Genomic DNA, 15,179 nt, shown 5'->3' with positions numbered 1-15,179 from the left:
CCATGACATGGGCTCTACACACCGGGAATCAAATCACGAACGCCACAGCTCGCGGTCATAAAACCAAGCGGTAGTCGACGAAATGGGAACCTATCCTGTAATGAAAACGTACTACGGAGACATACTTGAGCCCCTCGGGGACATCAGGAAGCGCTTTCCTACCTGCCATGCAAAACTTGGAATGATCACTTAAGCTCCGCCCTAAGGGTATAACGCGGTAATGCAATCGGTTAATTACCATATATGCAGACGGTCGTTCTCTACTTTGCATCCAAAAATACCTGGGCATTCTACCTGGGCAATCAAGAGCTTGCGATTTTTCACTCGCAACACCGAAAACACGAACATCGGTACTGGATTTTCGGGTGAACGGGGCCTTTACCGCTATCGCATTAAGAGCTGGTGATGCTGACGCTAAACTGCTATAGAGACAAAAAGCTGTTTACCCCAGGCCCTAGCCGGAAAATTCGCTCCCGCCTCCAACCATAGGGCTTTCAGATCACGAAATCTCGCGTGGCTTCCAAAGCACCTACCCTCCGTTTCTGTGGACACCACGCTAAGGGATTCTGAATCAATAGCGCAGAATTCAACACGGACAATGTTCGTTGAGTGTTAAGGGTTGAGGGCTCCTCACAGTGGCGAATCGCCAAAGCCTTTGACGACGAACCTTTCTGCGCAGCGTCCCGGGTTAGGGCTATGCCGCTCACAGAAGGACGAGATATGGGCCTTGTGGTTCGATCGCTACAGGTTCAGCAGCCCCGAGGAGCTGGACTATTGCTGAACAATTGGTCAAGCAGCCTCAAATGCCACTTGATGTCCTGTCGGCGTCTTCTCAACGTGTTTTCCTTCCAATTAGAAGAGCCTCTCAAGGAAAGGGATTCGATCGTCCTAGTATTGACGAAGATCCCGTCACTGAAATTTTTGTTCAAGATCGTAAAAATGAGAGACAAAAGATGATGGCTAGATAATACGCCAAAAACCTCAGTCAAGTAACACTGAGAATAAGCAAAATGTATTCTCCGTAGCGATGTTCTACAAACCGGCTCGTCTCATATCTGTTTCGACAGCACAGAGAATTTGCCACATCATCAGACAGGAAGTATCCGAGAACAATAATAGCTCATCAAAACTTGTTTTCCTTAAGATCACCTTGCGCTCGCTCTAAAAGTGGTTCGATGAGAAGATTTTAACAGATTTCAGAGTTTCGTCAAAATGCCGAAAACGCAAGTCACACGGCTATTTACAGATGTGCGCACATTGCAATACAGTAAGGTTTAGCTGCTCTGCGTGACCATCCTTGTGACGCAGTCCGGGCCTACGACATAACTAAAGTGCACAAGCACCTGGCTCAAAAAGAAGGATCCATGACAAACAAACACTTTATTGTAAACCAAAAAAAAGGCACTGCACACAAACTAGGCCTCTGCCTGGGTCTCCTCGAATTCCCCCTCGTCCTCATCTGGGGCCTCCTGGTACTGTTGGTATTCTGACACCAGTTCGTTCAAGTTGGACTCTGCCTCGGTGAACTCCAACTCGTCCATGCCCTCTCCGGTGTACCAGTGCAGAAAGGCCTTGCGGCGGAACATAGCTGAAAAAATAATAATATATCAAGCAGGCGGGGTCACACTCCTAGAACTGTCCCCGAAAATGCGCTGTTCCAGAAAATCGACAGCAATGGGTCCCTACAACGAAAGCATGTGCTTTTAAGAAGCACTTTCAAATCAAACACGATGGTCACCTGTAAACTGCTCGGAGATCCGCCTGAAAAGCTCTTGAATGGCTGTGCTGTTCCCAATGAAAGTAGCCGACATCTTCAGACCTCGAGGCGGTATGTCACAGACAGCTGTCTTTACATTGTCCGGGATCCATTCAACGAAGTGACTCGACTGCTTGTTCTGGATGTTGAGCATCTGGTCATCGACTTCCCGCATGCTCATTCGGCCTCTGAAGACTGCAGCAACTGTCAGGTAACGACCGTGGCGGGGGTCGCAAGCAGCCATCATGTTTTTGGCATCGAACATCTGTTGCGTCAGCTCCGGCACAGTCAGAGCCCGGTACTGCTGGCAGCCGCGGGACGTGAGTGGAGCAAAGCCAGTCATGAAGAAGTGGAGGCGAGGGAAGGGCACCATGTTAACGGCCAGCTTGCGAAGATCAGCATTCAGCTGCCCAGGAAATCTGTGAGGAATGGGACGGTGTTTGATTAGAAGCCCGCTTAATTCACAAGGGGAGAGAGAATTTATGTTGGGCGCTCTTGTTTGGGAGCAGTCAGAACAAGATTGTGGTAAGATTATGGAGCAGCTACAATGGTCAGTGGAGGCATCTTGTAGAATGTCGCGATTGTTGCCGCTGTTCATTCAAAGCTTTTGAATATCGGGTCATCAAATTTGAAATTCAGTTCTCTTCACGCCAGTGCAGACAACGAAGCCCAATGAAAGAACGAACTCATGGAAATTTCAGAAGTGACATAGTTTACACTTTGCCAGTCTGTTCTAGAGAACATTGAAACTGCATGCCTCTTATTTGCCTCAGCCAAATTACAACGGCGGAGAAGCAAACCAGCCCCAGTCAGATAACAAGATTTCTTCTGTTGCTGTTTCGATTCATTGGCAAAATCACAAAAAAATAAAAATGGATTCTTCACATGGTCACTGCTTCGTATCCAGCTTCAAAGGTTATACAAATTACTACATTAGGAAAACATCGATGGGTATTAACTTCACCGGTCTGCCGGTTGTCGTGGCACTTTAAAATTATGTGATCGTTCTGCAGGCCCTAAAACACCATCCCCCAACAATGGCAACCAGTATTCCATACTGACTGCTCAGCAGGCTAATGTGGCTCCCAACTTCCTCAGAAAGTGCCACTATTTATCGAAGAAAAAATTCCATACCAAAACGTGGGAATTTGTATTCCCTTTTCCCGAAGAGAAAACGGGGATAAATGATTTCACTGTACGTGAGGCTTTATATAAAGGTCCTGTACTCTAGGATTAAGGAGCTGAACGAGATAAATGTGCGCTTTATAAATGAGAAACAGTTCAATAAGCATTCTCCACTGACACACACCTAAATTATTTCCAAGAGATTTGAGATGTTTGCTTTGTGAACAGAGTAGTTTTTAATCATTTACAGCGCGAGGCCTTAATTTACCTTTTCGCCTCATGAGTTTCTGAGGTACAGTGGTTAAACACGGACATTTTATTCCCAATGTGTGCAATCGCATGCCATAGATTAGGCGCCACTCCATTATTCCCGACGACAGCCGCCTTCTCGTTATTGCTGCCGTTGCCAAATTCACTTTCCTTGAAGTGCTTTTCAAAGCTTCCTTGAGCAGCTGCTTGGCTGGCTATAGCAGTTGCGGTGTTTGTTAGTTTTTATGCGGATGGTGAGGGTGCTTTTATTTGCTTTCTTGCTCGTCATTGTGTTTTCTGAAAATATCGCCACCACATGCACTTTATACATGGAGATTAGCTGTAGTGTATTACTCTAAATATTTTGTAAAAGACCTTAGCGACCGCAGTCTTTGCAGTGCTTGTTCCATAATGAACCGATCACTACCGTCGGAACTAGCAATTCGGCGGATGCTGTCGACCTCTTTGGGCTCTTTATGAACATGCATGAGGCGCTTAAGTTACCCCTTGAACGAAGCTGCGAAATACTTACCTCAGGCATGTGGTCACACCCGACATCGTTGCAGAAACCAAGTGGTTAAGGTCTCCGTAGGTGGGAGTCGTGAGCTTAAGCGTCCGGAAGCAGATGTCGTAGAGTGCTTCGTTGTCGATGCAGTAGGTCTCGTCGGTGTTTTCCACAAGCTGATGCACTGACAAAGTAGCATTGTAGGGCTCGACGACAGTGTCCGAAACCTAGAGGTAGCCGCAGGAAGAGAATGAGAACTTTGTGCATAACGACTAATCATCAAAATTCAAGGAAGACGCCTTATAAAGCAAGGCCAAAATGTCATGTTTGATTTGTTTCAAAGATGCTGAAATTGGGTCCTGCAGATAATGTCACACACCTTTGGAGAGGGCACTACACTGTAGGTGTTCATGATGCGATCGGGGTACTCTTCACGGATCTTCGAGATGAGCAGTGTGCCCATGCCAGATCCAGTACCACCGCCCAGGGAGTGGGTCAGCTGGAATCCCTGCAGGCAGTCACAGGATTCCGCTTCCTTGCGCACAACGTCGAGCACCGAGTCCACTAGTTCAGCACCCTCGGTGTAGTGGCCCTTGGCCCAATTGTTGCCAGCGCCATTCTGACCTGAAGGGGCGGGTTGTGAAAGGCGTATACTTGCACAAACTGTATCCTGAAGAAAATCAGTACTGGAATAGGCAATAAAGGCAAGCCACTCAGAGACAGAGATCTCCACCGAGGCACTCTTTGTAAACATAGAGGGTGATGGCTGCGTTGTGAGTAGACGCACGACCTGGACAACATTATCATTCGTCATCATCTGCAAAACGCGGCACCTACAAAGCCATAACCTTCATCGCCTTCTCGGTTTGGCGGAGATCCCGGAAGGTTATTTTGAAATAAGAGATGCTTTTCGGGATTTGATAAAAGAAATTAATGTTGTCGCACGAAGGAGTAGCATATCTGTATTGGACCACGAGATTCCGATTCGCATCTGTCTAGGGTCAGATTTGAAATTTTTGCTTGTTGTTCAGGGTCTGCAGTCTGCTGCATCACACTATCCTTGTCCATTTTGTCGAGCAAACCCACAGACAAGGTGCTCAGTTCTGACAAGTAACAGGAGCTTTAATGAGCCTCCTTTGATCCGCACTCTCGAGAACATGAAAGCTGATTGCTGCGCAGAGGCGAACGGGATGAAAAACGTGCCATTGTTTAACTTCGGCTCTAATTTAGTAATTCCTGATGTATTGCACATGAAGTTAAGAATAGTTAACTGCCTTGTAGATGGATTGCTTTCAGAAGCAGAAGACAGATTACCGTGAAAAAGTCCGCAACCCACGTTGTATGACCATACACGTTCAGGACATCGTTGACGCCATAAATAACTGTGGGATTAAATTTCACGTCTGGGAAACCAATGAAGGAAACAAGGGAAAAACATTCACGTCGGTATCGGGGGGCGATTGTGAGCGCCTGCTGAAAGCTTTGCCTGAAAAACTGGCCGGGAAGTTGCACCCTCAAACAGAGGAAAAAACTTTGCTCCTTTGGAAGCTTATGCGGAAAATTTTGTACCACCTGGAAAATGATATTGAAGGTCGCTGCATAGAAAGAGAAATCTCAGAATTATTTCACACGTTCTTAGAATTAGGGGCCCAAGGTTGCAAAGGCTATGGTGGCGATAGAGTTACGCCGTACATTCATATTCTGGCGCACCACGCTTCCGCAAAGCACGAAAGGTTCAATTGCCTTGGTTGAATTTCAAGCCAAGGGTTAGAGGAAAAAACGACGTCCTAGAGCATCTACACCATGGGAAGTCTAACATGTGGAATGCAGCCGCTGACGCTCTCAAGCTGGCGAAAAGGCTTGAAGTGAGTGAGAATATCAGACTAAGCCGTGCATATAAAAAGCGGGACCAAGAGTACTGGTTTGAGGGACGTATTCAAGAGACACGGGCGAAGAGGCTACGCTGTGCAGATGAAAAAGTGAGCGAAGGAAACTGTCTACAAAATGTGGACGACATGAATGAAGGAGAATTGCGCACGGAGCTTCGGGCTATGGGAATGTCGACGAAAGTCAAATCAATAGAAAAACTTCGCAACCTTGTAAGGAAAGAAAGAGAAAAGCAATGATTGTAGTCATAGGAGGAGGTAACTGTTATGTGGTGAGATGTGCCTTTTAGTTTTGCGTGTTTCCTCCTGTATTTATAGTGCTGTGTTGTACCTCTAGTTTAGAAAGTGCATCACTGCTTGAAGATGAAGAGTAATGTTCCTGATGCCTTATGTAACCTGCTTCTAAAGGAGTGTTCGGTGTGTACTAAAAATAGTGTATTTGTATTATGTGACTGTTTACCTGCCATATATGCCCTGAGCAATTTTTTGGTGTAATATAAATGTGATATGTGTGTTTTGTAAGTATTCCCGTTGTCACTTTTAAACTGATCTTTTGGCTTGTCTTTTGCGTAAAAAAATTCTTTTATGTAAACAAACCATGGATAACAGATTTATAACGCAATCAGTACAGCTAGAAAAAGTACTTGGGGGGGTGTGCTTTGAAAATGAACATGCACACACGCCTTTAAGTTCTGCGGGGCAGCAGGAAAAAATTTTGCAGCGAATTTAAGAAAACTGATTGGTCGTATCGGGCGTAGATCATATGATACTGGCATCAAGTGCACAATGCGCACAAACAGGCTCGAGAAAAGTGACGACAGCAGTACTACGCACATTCAATGCCATCGTTTATGTTCATTTGTATGTCCTTCTTTGCTGACTCATTTTGTTTGGCAACCGATTAAAAGTTTGCCTTGTTCTTTATTCTTTTCGCAAAGTGTTGCTTCTTTTGTATGCCATGTTGCTGTGAAGTGTGTTTAGTTATATTCATATTCGTTACGTTTGGAGTGCATCGTTCTGGTTGTACATGTAACATGAACACAAGGTAATCACGCTATGTGATTCTGACTGTACACATTCTGTTTCCAAATGTTGTATAAAAAGTGTATAATAAAATATTTTATGTCGGCACTATAGCCCTTGTCCTTGCCTTTTTGCGGGGAAGTTATAACCCTTCCGCACCAGCTATCAGATAGTGTGACAAGTGCAAGTTTATTGACAGCGACGCCATGAAAATAGACCTATTACATTTGCTCGATTTCCTCCCCAAGGTGCAAAGGAGAAAAGAAATATAATCTCCAGTGCTTCGAATATTACTGTAAACGTAACAGATCACTTCCCATGAGTGTTATCGTTATGAAGGCTTCCCCTTCATTCATGGTAATTTGCTGACATTGTGCTTTCCGCTACGTGCTATAATGACATCCCCGCCTGCTATAATGACATCCCCGCCTATTTGATATTCTCATTAACTTTGTAACATAGAATACAATTCGTGACTTATATTATTGGTATACATTCCTTTTTAGCGTCTGGTTATTTTTGTTGCGCTCTACCTCTCTATTACAATTGTATTTGGTTTGATTTACCAAACGCTGCTGCTTCCAAAGTAAGCGATAGTATTGTTCAGTGCAGTATAATTAGTTTTTCACCTGACCACAGAAATCAAAGCTGCTGCAGGCAGAGTAACCTGGGAACTGGGAAAAGCTACAATGAAATTATACAAATTAGTTCCATTACAGGCTATGAGGGACAGCGCACTGGAGCGCTTCGAACTAATTCGACCCCCCGGGGGTAAACAGCCGGAGCGTTGTTGCATTTCGCGTACGCTGAAATGTGGGCATAGCGGCTGGGTCCTGAGCCGGCCTCACATCACCCGGCACCCTGTGCAAGACTTTGCCACCCCCCCACCCGCCCCTCTCTCTCTCTTTGAATGTATTTGTGGGGGTGTTTCTCTTGATTTTTATTGGCCGTCCTAACGGGGGGCACTTCTAGTTTTCATTCTTTTAACAGTCTCAATGTAGTATTTGTACTGGCGTGGGCAGGACACTTAGTTGTTTTTTATTTTTCTTCCCCCTCTAATTTATACCCCTTGACATCCTTTGATCTTGCTATTGGCGGTCAATTTTTTACACGTTTTCATAGCATTTTGAAGAAGATGAATCTTAAAAGCATGCTGCTTGCGATAACGCAACTCATCTATTATACTGGTGAAAAAGAAAAATTTATTGCTTAAAATTATTACAGCCCAGCCTCAAAGGACAGATGCAAACGTTCTTCAAAGGAGGCTGTCAAGACAGTCGCTTCAGACGATTGATATGACATCGCGACTAACCCTGTTAATCCGTGGTTAACCCTCTTGCACCTGGCGGCCCCTTGCGATGTCACTCTGGGAGGTGCGGGAGAATTAAATGCGATATCATGACAATCGGCCGACGAAGCAGCGTAGCAGCGACTGGCAGCGTAGCGGCTGGCAGTGCCGCAAACTGCGACAGCCACCATATTTACCATTTATATATACCGTTATGAAATGCTTCCTTGATGACGTCCATGTAAAAGCGCTTTTACGTAGCCCAGAAGTGGACACAATTAAATTCACCAATTTGTTTGCAAAAATGAAAAAAAGTTGGCGGTATCTTGCGGTATCTTTAAAAGCGAAGTTTCGTACCTCAAAAGCGAAGCCTCACTTTTTCAGTTGTGTTACACAGGATGGATCCCGGCAATACATCATGCATGCATATTACAGAAGTCGGAATGAAAGAACAGCAAAAAAAAGTCGCCAATAGCTGCAGCAATAAAAGTATGAATAGTGATCATGCGTGAAATTTTTCATTCATACATTCATACAAATATATTTTCTATAGAAACGAGCACATTTATTAAAATTAGTTGACCAAAACAAAAGGTTCTGAACCCAGGTTAGAACTCTAAGTGCAAACTCGAGTCACCATATTCGGACAACGCTAGAGTCACTAATTTGAAAGCATTACAGGTGAACGTGACAGTAACAACCTGAACGTCTATCTAGACGCTATTTGCTTCTAGACTCCGAATTCTGTGTTCGGCCCGACAACAGCTGAACAGCTTCAGAATGTTTCTGAGTGAAGCTGTATCAAATTTTCTTAAATAAGTATTAAAAGAATAAACTTAAACATTTATATCCGCGAATACATTTTAATGTCGGCCGTTTGAATGCCGCTACGCTCTTTAAAAGTAACAAGAATAGCTAAAATTCAGGCGAGCTAGCTCTTATACCCTAATATATTATGATCACACGCCCCAATAAACTTTTTAGATAATAGCAAAGGGCTGACAATTTGCAAAGTCTCTCCACGACAAGCATATATGAACAGCCACGAATATTTTATGTAGCTGCGTTAATGCATGGTCATCGTAACAACCTTCTTTATTTAAAGTTCCGGTCGAGACACTGGGTTTGAGCTCTGACATGTTTTCTTGTCTGCAAGGCAAAAGTCACCCGATAAAAAGGTAAGCGTCGAAATGGACGCAACTTCAGCAGTCCGAACCATTTCTGCAGCGTAGCACGGTGCCGGGCGCCATCTTTCATATTTTAGGCAATATCACGTTTCAATTAAAAGGCCTCAGGAAGCTTCTCGATCAAAGCTATGCCAGATCGTTGCACACCATTTTAAACACCATATATTTGGGTACCTAAAGCTGGGAAGCATTTTCGATATCTATCCGTGTTACGGTGCTATACAGTTTCAAAGTCTGGAAAAATGCCAAACTTTGGCCCCCTCCCGTAGGCAGCATCGTATATTATTCAAACGCGCTGGGAAGCTCGTGTATTAATAGCACAGGACAGAAACTTCGGCACATTCCTCAGCTAAATGTATATTACACAAATCCCCGAAGCATTTTTGTAGGTGATTTTGTTCACATTTTACGACTTTTTTGTACCCCTTCCCATTCAGTTACGCTCCCTGTTGCCGCCACTGCCGGTAGATGGCACAAGTAGTAGATGTCCCAGAAAGCTGGGCATGAAAGAAAGCCATGTCCTGGGCGGAAAAAACAATACCTATGCTGCGTGGTGGAGGTAGCGAGAAGAGAGATAAACAACGCTCAACACAGTTGAAGTTAACAGCTTGCGGAAGTTCCCGATAATGCGACGGGTGAAAGAAGTTGAAAATATATGTTCACGTCTGCAAACAATTCAACAAGTCATGACTCGCATTGTACTAGGCTACAGAACACAATCTCTCCAGCGAGTCCCTATGTAAAACGGGTGACAAATGACAATACCAGTTGTTGGGCGAGTTGGTGCTGACGATGATCCATAACAGCGCGACAGACGGGACAGAGAAGAGGAGACACAACACACAGCGCTGTGTGTTGTGTCTCCTCTTCTTTGTCCCGTCTGTCGCGCTGTTATGGATCATGACAAATGACATGAACACAGGGGAGGGAGAACCGCCAGTTGTGCTCATATCCTGTGTTATATCTGTCTGTAATATTTTGTTTTATGCCGGATTGTCCCCGCAGACGGCCGCCTTCCTTCCTTGTGTAATGCGCCACCTATGCGTTTTGCTGAGTGATGTGGTGTTGTGTCAAATGCGGATGGAATTTTTTGTAGCGAGAGCTACGCTAGGCTATAGCCAGCGGCCCATTTCGGGTAAGCGTGTCTAGTCACTACTGCGCTTGAGCCAGTAGTTGCACCGAGCAATAGGTGTTCCGCCGCTGCGTCGCGCCGCACCTTTCCTTAAATTCGATTTTCATGTTTTCTTTTTTCTGGTTTCCATCCCGCCTTTATCCATTCGATCTAGTGTCCACCGAGACATATGAGACAGTTGCTGCTCCATTTCCTTTCCTAAAAAAAAAAAATGAGCCGCCGGCGCTCATTTGGTGCATTGGTGTTGACAACGTAGAGGCCGTTCATTTTTACGAAAGGAAAGGCGCACAACTGGCTCCCTGGGTCAGTGGACACCTCACTTTCGCTTTCATGCAACATGGCGTTGGCATGCAACTGGAAAAAATTAATGTGGATTAGCTCAGTTAATCTAGGGTATACAAAGCGAAAGGTGTCGGCGTTCACTGTGTTCTTGGCGTTGACGATGTTCTAGACGACGATGGAGTTGTACAAAGGAAGGGCGCATAACTGGCTGCCTGGATATGCGGACGCCTCATTCGTGATTTGATGCACGTGGCAGTGGTGGGAGAGAGATGGGGCCTGAATGCAATAGCGCTGACAGCGTTGTGGCTGACATGCGGCACTGCAGCAATAGCTAGGCCGCTGCGTTCGTTTGCTGATCAATATCTCGCGATCAACCATTAACTGCGTGCCACCTCCAAGGGTGGCAGGGAGGGCACGCTGCCTATCCAGTGTGGGGAACCCACGTGCATGAATGCGAGATTTAGGTCTCCACTGACCCACGGAGCCGGTTTTGCGCCGCGGTGGCTCAGTGGTTAGGGCGCTCGGCTACTGATCCGGAGTTCCCGGGTTCGAACCCGACAGCGGCGGCTGCATTTTTATGGTGGAAAAACGCTAAGGCGCCCGCGTCTTGTGCCATGTCAGTGCACGTGAAAGATCCCCAAGTGGTCGAAATTATTCCGGAGCCCTCCACTACGGCACCTCTTTCTTCTTTCACTCCCTCGTTTATCCTTTCCCTTACGACTCGGTTCAGGTGTCCAACGATATACGGGACAGATACTGCGCAATTTCCTTTCCCCAAAAACCAATTATTACATTTATTATTACGTCATTCCTTTCGTGAAAATGAACGGCCTTTTCAAAGTTGTCAACGCCAATGAACTATGAACACCGTCGGCTGACTAGTTTTGTTTGGTTTTTGAGGAAAGGAAATGACACAGTAACCGTCTCACATATCTCGGTGGACACCCGAACCGAGCCGTAAAGGAAGCGATAAAGGAGGGAGGGAAAGAAAAAAGAGAAAACTGAAAATTGAAAGTTGGATTTTGAGGAAAGGCGTGGCGCTGCGCAGCGGCGGACACATGTGGCTCGATGCTACTAGTGGCGCATGCTCAGTAGTGACTAGGGAGCGAGAACGAGAGAAATATGCGCGGTGAGCCGCGCGTTGTGACGTTATGTACTTCCTCGGAGCACCGCCACGGCGAAATCGCAAGTTTGCGGCCAGTAAAGCCATCACTTTCAAACCCCATTTGATTGCCTTCCGCACTTTGGATATGCAGCGCGTTCACCCTGCCTCTGTGGCAGGTTGCAGTTGATGATCGCGAGAGGTTGATCACCCAATGAACGCTGCGGCCTATTACTGCAGTGCCGCGTGTCTACCACGAAGTTATCAGGGCTAATGTATGCAGAGACCCACCGCGATGACTCAGTGGTTAGGGCGCTCAGCTACTGCTCCGGAGTTCCCGGGTTCGAACCCGACCGTGGCGGCTGCGTTTTTACTGAGGCAAAACGCTAAGGCGCCCGTAGGCTGTGCGATTTCAGAGCACGTTAAAGATTCCCAGGTGGTCGAAATTATTCCGGAGCCCTCCACTACGACACCTCTTTCTTCCTTTCTTCTTCACTCCCACCCTTATCCCTTCCCTTACAGCGCGGTTCAGGTGTCCAACGATATATGAGACAGATACTGCGCCATTTCCTTTCCCCAAAAACCAATTATTATTAATGTATGCAGCCCACATGTCTTCACCATCGTCACGTACCTCGAAGGGCGAGTGAAGCGTCCACTGACCCGGGGAGCCAGTTTACGCACTTCCTTAAGCGTCTAGAACGGTGTCCACGTCAATGAACACATTGAACGCCGACAGCTTTTGCCTTGTATATCCTCGATTCCAATTCATTTTATTTTCGAAATGGCCCATGTGTTCCCTCTCTCGTAATATGCTCTTTTCACGGCGCACTACATTCTTGATGAACCACCAAGCTTGCGTCTCAATCTTGGCGGCCTAGGTTTCGCAAGGAACTGATGAGAATGTTCATAGATCAAACTCAAATTACTTGATTGCGTGGCTTTATTAAACTGACTGCCACTCGGACTGGATTATACTGAGCGAGGATTCGCTGTGCGTACAGAGATGTGGGTACAAATTTAGCCAGTTGTGCGCTTTAAAGATTAGTCTATACTGTGCGCTCTTGTGGGAGTGTTTATGTAGTAGGTTTTAAGCCGAGAAGCCCCTTACCGAACACAAAGTTATCCGGCCGGAAGAGTTGTCCAAACTGTCCCGAGCGGACGGCGTCCATGGTTCCCGGCTCCAAGTCAACCAGGATGGCCCGAGGCACGTATTTACCTCCTCAAACAAAAAACAAATATCACTTAGCGGCAGCAAAGATACCGTGCAGTTATTACAAGTACCTGCGTCACAACAAAGCCAGTTAAAGAAATGAAAATGGAGCGCGCCAACTGTAGGCGTCATAGCAAATAAAAGCGGCACTACTAGGTCCTTGCGCCACCCTCCGGCCTTTAAACAGCAGATCCAGTTATATTTAATAATAAAATATTTAAATATCTTTCAGCAGAAAAACATAAGGTGAAATGTTGATAGATAAATTGAGATGGATCAAAATGATGTCACTACATTAACGTCCTGTTGCGACTCCTGTTTCGATTCTGTTCCGTATTACTAAAATTACAGTGTCCTATATGGGATTAACATTCCGAATTCTGTACATGGGCTGTCATCAACGCAGTAGTGCCGGCCTCTGGATAAATTTGCACCACCTCGGGTTACTTTACGCGCAATAAGAGCGCAGAACACACGGCTCTTTATGATCTCGCCTCCATAGAAATGCGTCCGCCGAATCATGGATGTCATGATCGAGCCCCTTCCAAATGAAGCACAGCGGCAGTATTAGCAAACATAGAGTTAAAAACTCCTTACAAACTCACTGCAGCAAGAGGAAACGTAGTAGAGGGGAGACGTACTATGTCTTCGTCAAACCTGACGAGGGAATTCAGAACCCGGGTTCGAACCCGACCGCGACGGCTGCGTTTTTATGGAGCGCCCGTGTGCTGTGCGATGTCAGTGCACGTTAAAGATCCCCAGGTGGTGGAAATTATTCCGGAGCCCTCCACTACGGCACCTCTCTCTCCCTTTCTTCTTTTACTCCCACCTTTATCCCTTCCCTTGCGGCGCGGTTCAAGTGTCCGCCGATATATGAGACCGACACTGCGCCATTTCCTTCCCCCAAAACCAATTATTATTATTATTATTAAAAACTCATTCGCGTTGTGAACATTCATTGCCTATGAGAAAAAAGCTTCTGGTCAAGAACCTTCAAGCTAATCCCTGCGGGACATGGTGCAATGCAACCTGAAAAGCTGCAATAGCCTAACATAACGTGCCGCAAGCAGAAGAGGTCACTAGACTTGCACTTCGACCTAACTAGGTTTGCGCGATCGGTTGTAGAATTTAAAGCTTGAAGAGCAAAGGCCTGCCGTTGAAGAAGCTCCATTGACAGGCCAGATGTCAGCTTAACAGCACAAACACCGCTATTAAGGCAGGACCGAGAATAAGGGACAACCATAGACACAGCGTTCGGTTTTGTCTTTCGTTTGCTGTTTCCGTTGAAGTCATGTGCCAAACGGCCCGGAAAATTTCCGTAATGCTTAGCAGTGCGAAACAGCCGCAAGGCAAGATCAACTCGACAGGGAAGCTTAAAAGTGAAATTATCAACCGCAATACAGCCAGATGCGTACCGGAGGCCTCATTGTAGTAGACATTGATGCGCTCCAACTGGAGGTCCGAATCGCCATGGTACGCCCCGCTTGGATCGATGCCATGCTCATCGGAAATCACCTCCCAAAACTGCAGACGGGAAAAGATTTCAGTAATTAGAGTGGCGTCACATCGTGCAGTGGCGGCAGTCAAAGCATATTTAGAGGCTGTAATTCACAGCGAAAGCAACATAACTGCTACAGTTCCACTTGTCAACTGGTTTTTGTAGTCAAATCTTCAACCGCCATCGATTCTCACCCGCCATGTGTCTTGCTGATGGCGGAAACCCGGCAGGGCCTAAGATCACTTGAGGCCTTTGAATTGCATCATACGCGAAAACTAGGTCGTGCGAAAAAAAATTCCGGCAAAGAATCCTCGCCCGTCGCTTTGCGGCAGTCATTTGCCATAAAACTGTTCCATGTCACCTCTCCGCCAAGACCTATTGTCTCGAATTTTTTACAACCGGGAATAAAGTATGAGCTATATGCCATAAAACAACAACAATATCTCAACGCTCTCAAAGCGCGAGCAGTAATTAAAAGGTCAGAGCGAAAGGAGTGGTCATGAACAAGAGATTCGATGAGCATTAGCTAGGGCTCAACATTGTCCAACGCAAAGAGGCCACAGCTTAGAACGAAAGCAGTACGTCTGGTAAAAGCCGCGACTGCTTTACAGGCGATTGCTTTCGCCCGTATCCTGAAACGAGATTCTAGTACGTGGCGTTTAGGACACAACGTAATCACCAACGTAAAACGCGCCGGGACCGGCACTGGGACAGAATGGCAACCGCGATCCCCTGAGCCGTGAAATAACCCGCGAGGTGGTAGAGGTGGCTTACCTTCGCCCCAATCTGGTTGCCACACTGGCCTGTCTGGATGTGTACTATCTCGCGCATGTTCGATGCCACTCCGAAACTCAGCTGTCAAGATGCCGACTGCCTGCCCGGGTCAAGGGTCCACGTATTTGTAGCCTTGCGCCGCATCAACGCTCACTTCTT

General features: G+C 46.3%; 1 protein-coding gene across 1 annotated transcript; it reads right to left on the bottom strand.

Moving 5' to 3' along the window:
- Positions 1-1,361: 1,361 nt before the first annotated feature.
- Positions 1,362-15,179, bottom strand: LOC144114268 (tubulin beta-4 chain-like). The gene is made up of 7 exons (XM_077647887.1): positions 15,021-15,179; positions 14,164-14,272; positions 12,647-12,757; positions 4,015-4,259; positions 3,663-3,862; positions 1,739-2,175; positions 1,362-1,588 (listed from the first exon to the last, which is right to left on the bottom strand). The coding sequence occupies exons 1-7, from the start codon at positions 15,075-15,077 to the stop codon at positions 1,416-1,418; spliced, it is 1,332 nt and encodes a 443-aa protein (XP_077504013.1). The 5' UTR covers positions 15,078-15,179; the 3' UTR covers positions 1,362-1,415.

This window comes from Amblyomma americanum, chromosome 1, assembly GCF_052857255.1.
Source record: "Amblyomma americanum isolate KBUSLIRL-KWMA chromosome 1, ASM5285725v1, whole genome shotgun sequence".
NCBI lineage: Eukaryota > Metazoa > Arthropoda > Arachnida > Ixodida > Ixodidae > Amblyomma > Amblyomma americanum.
The sequence above is the reverse complement of the archived record's forward strand: the minus strand, read 5'-3'. Positions and strand labels throughout refer to the sequence as shown.

Bases quoted from the DNA above. Each gene is read 5' to 3' on its own strand.
- LOC144114268 (XM_077647887.1), bottom strand. From the start codon at position 15,077: ATGCGCGAGATAGTACACATCCAGACAGGCCAGTGTGGCAACCAGATT. The intron at 12,758-14,163 runs GTACGCATCTGG...TTTTTGTTTGAG, and splicing joins CTACTACAATGAGGCCTCCG to GAGGTAAATACGTGCCTCGG. The intron at 3,863-4,014 runs GTGTGTGACATT...GGCTACCTCTAG, and splicing joins GTGTAGTGCCCTCTCCAAAG to GTTTCGGACACTGTCGTCGA.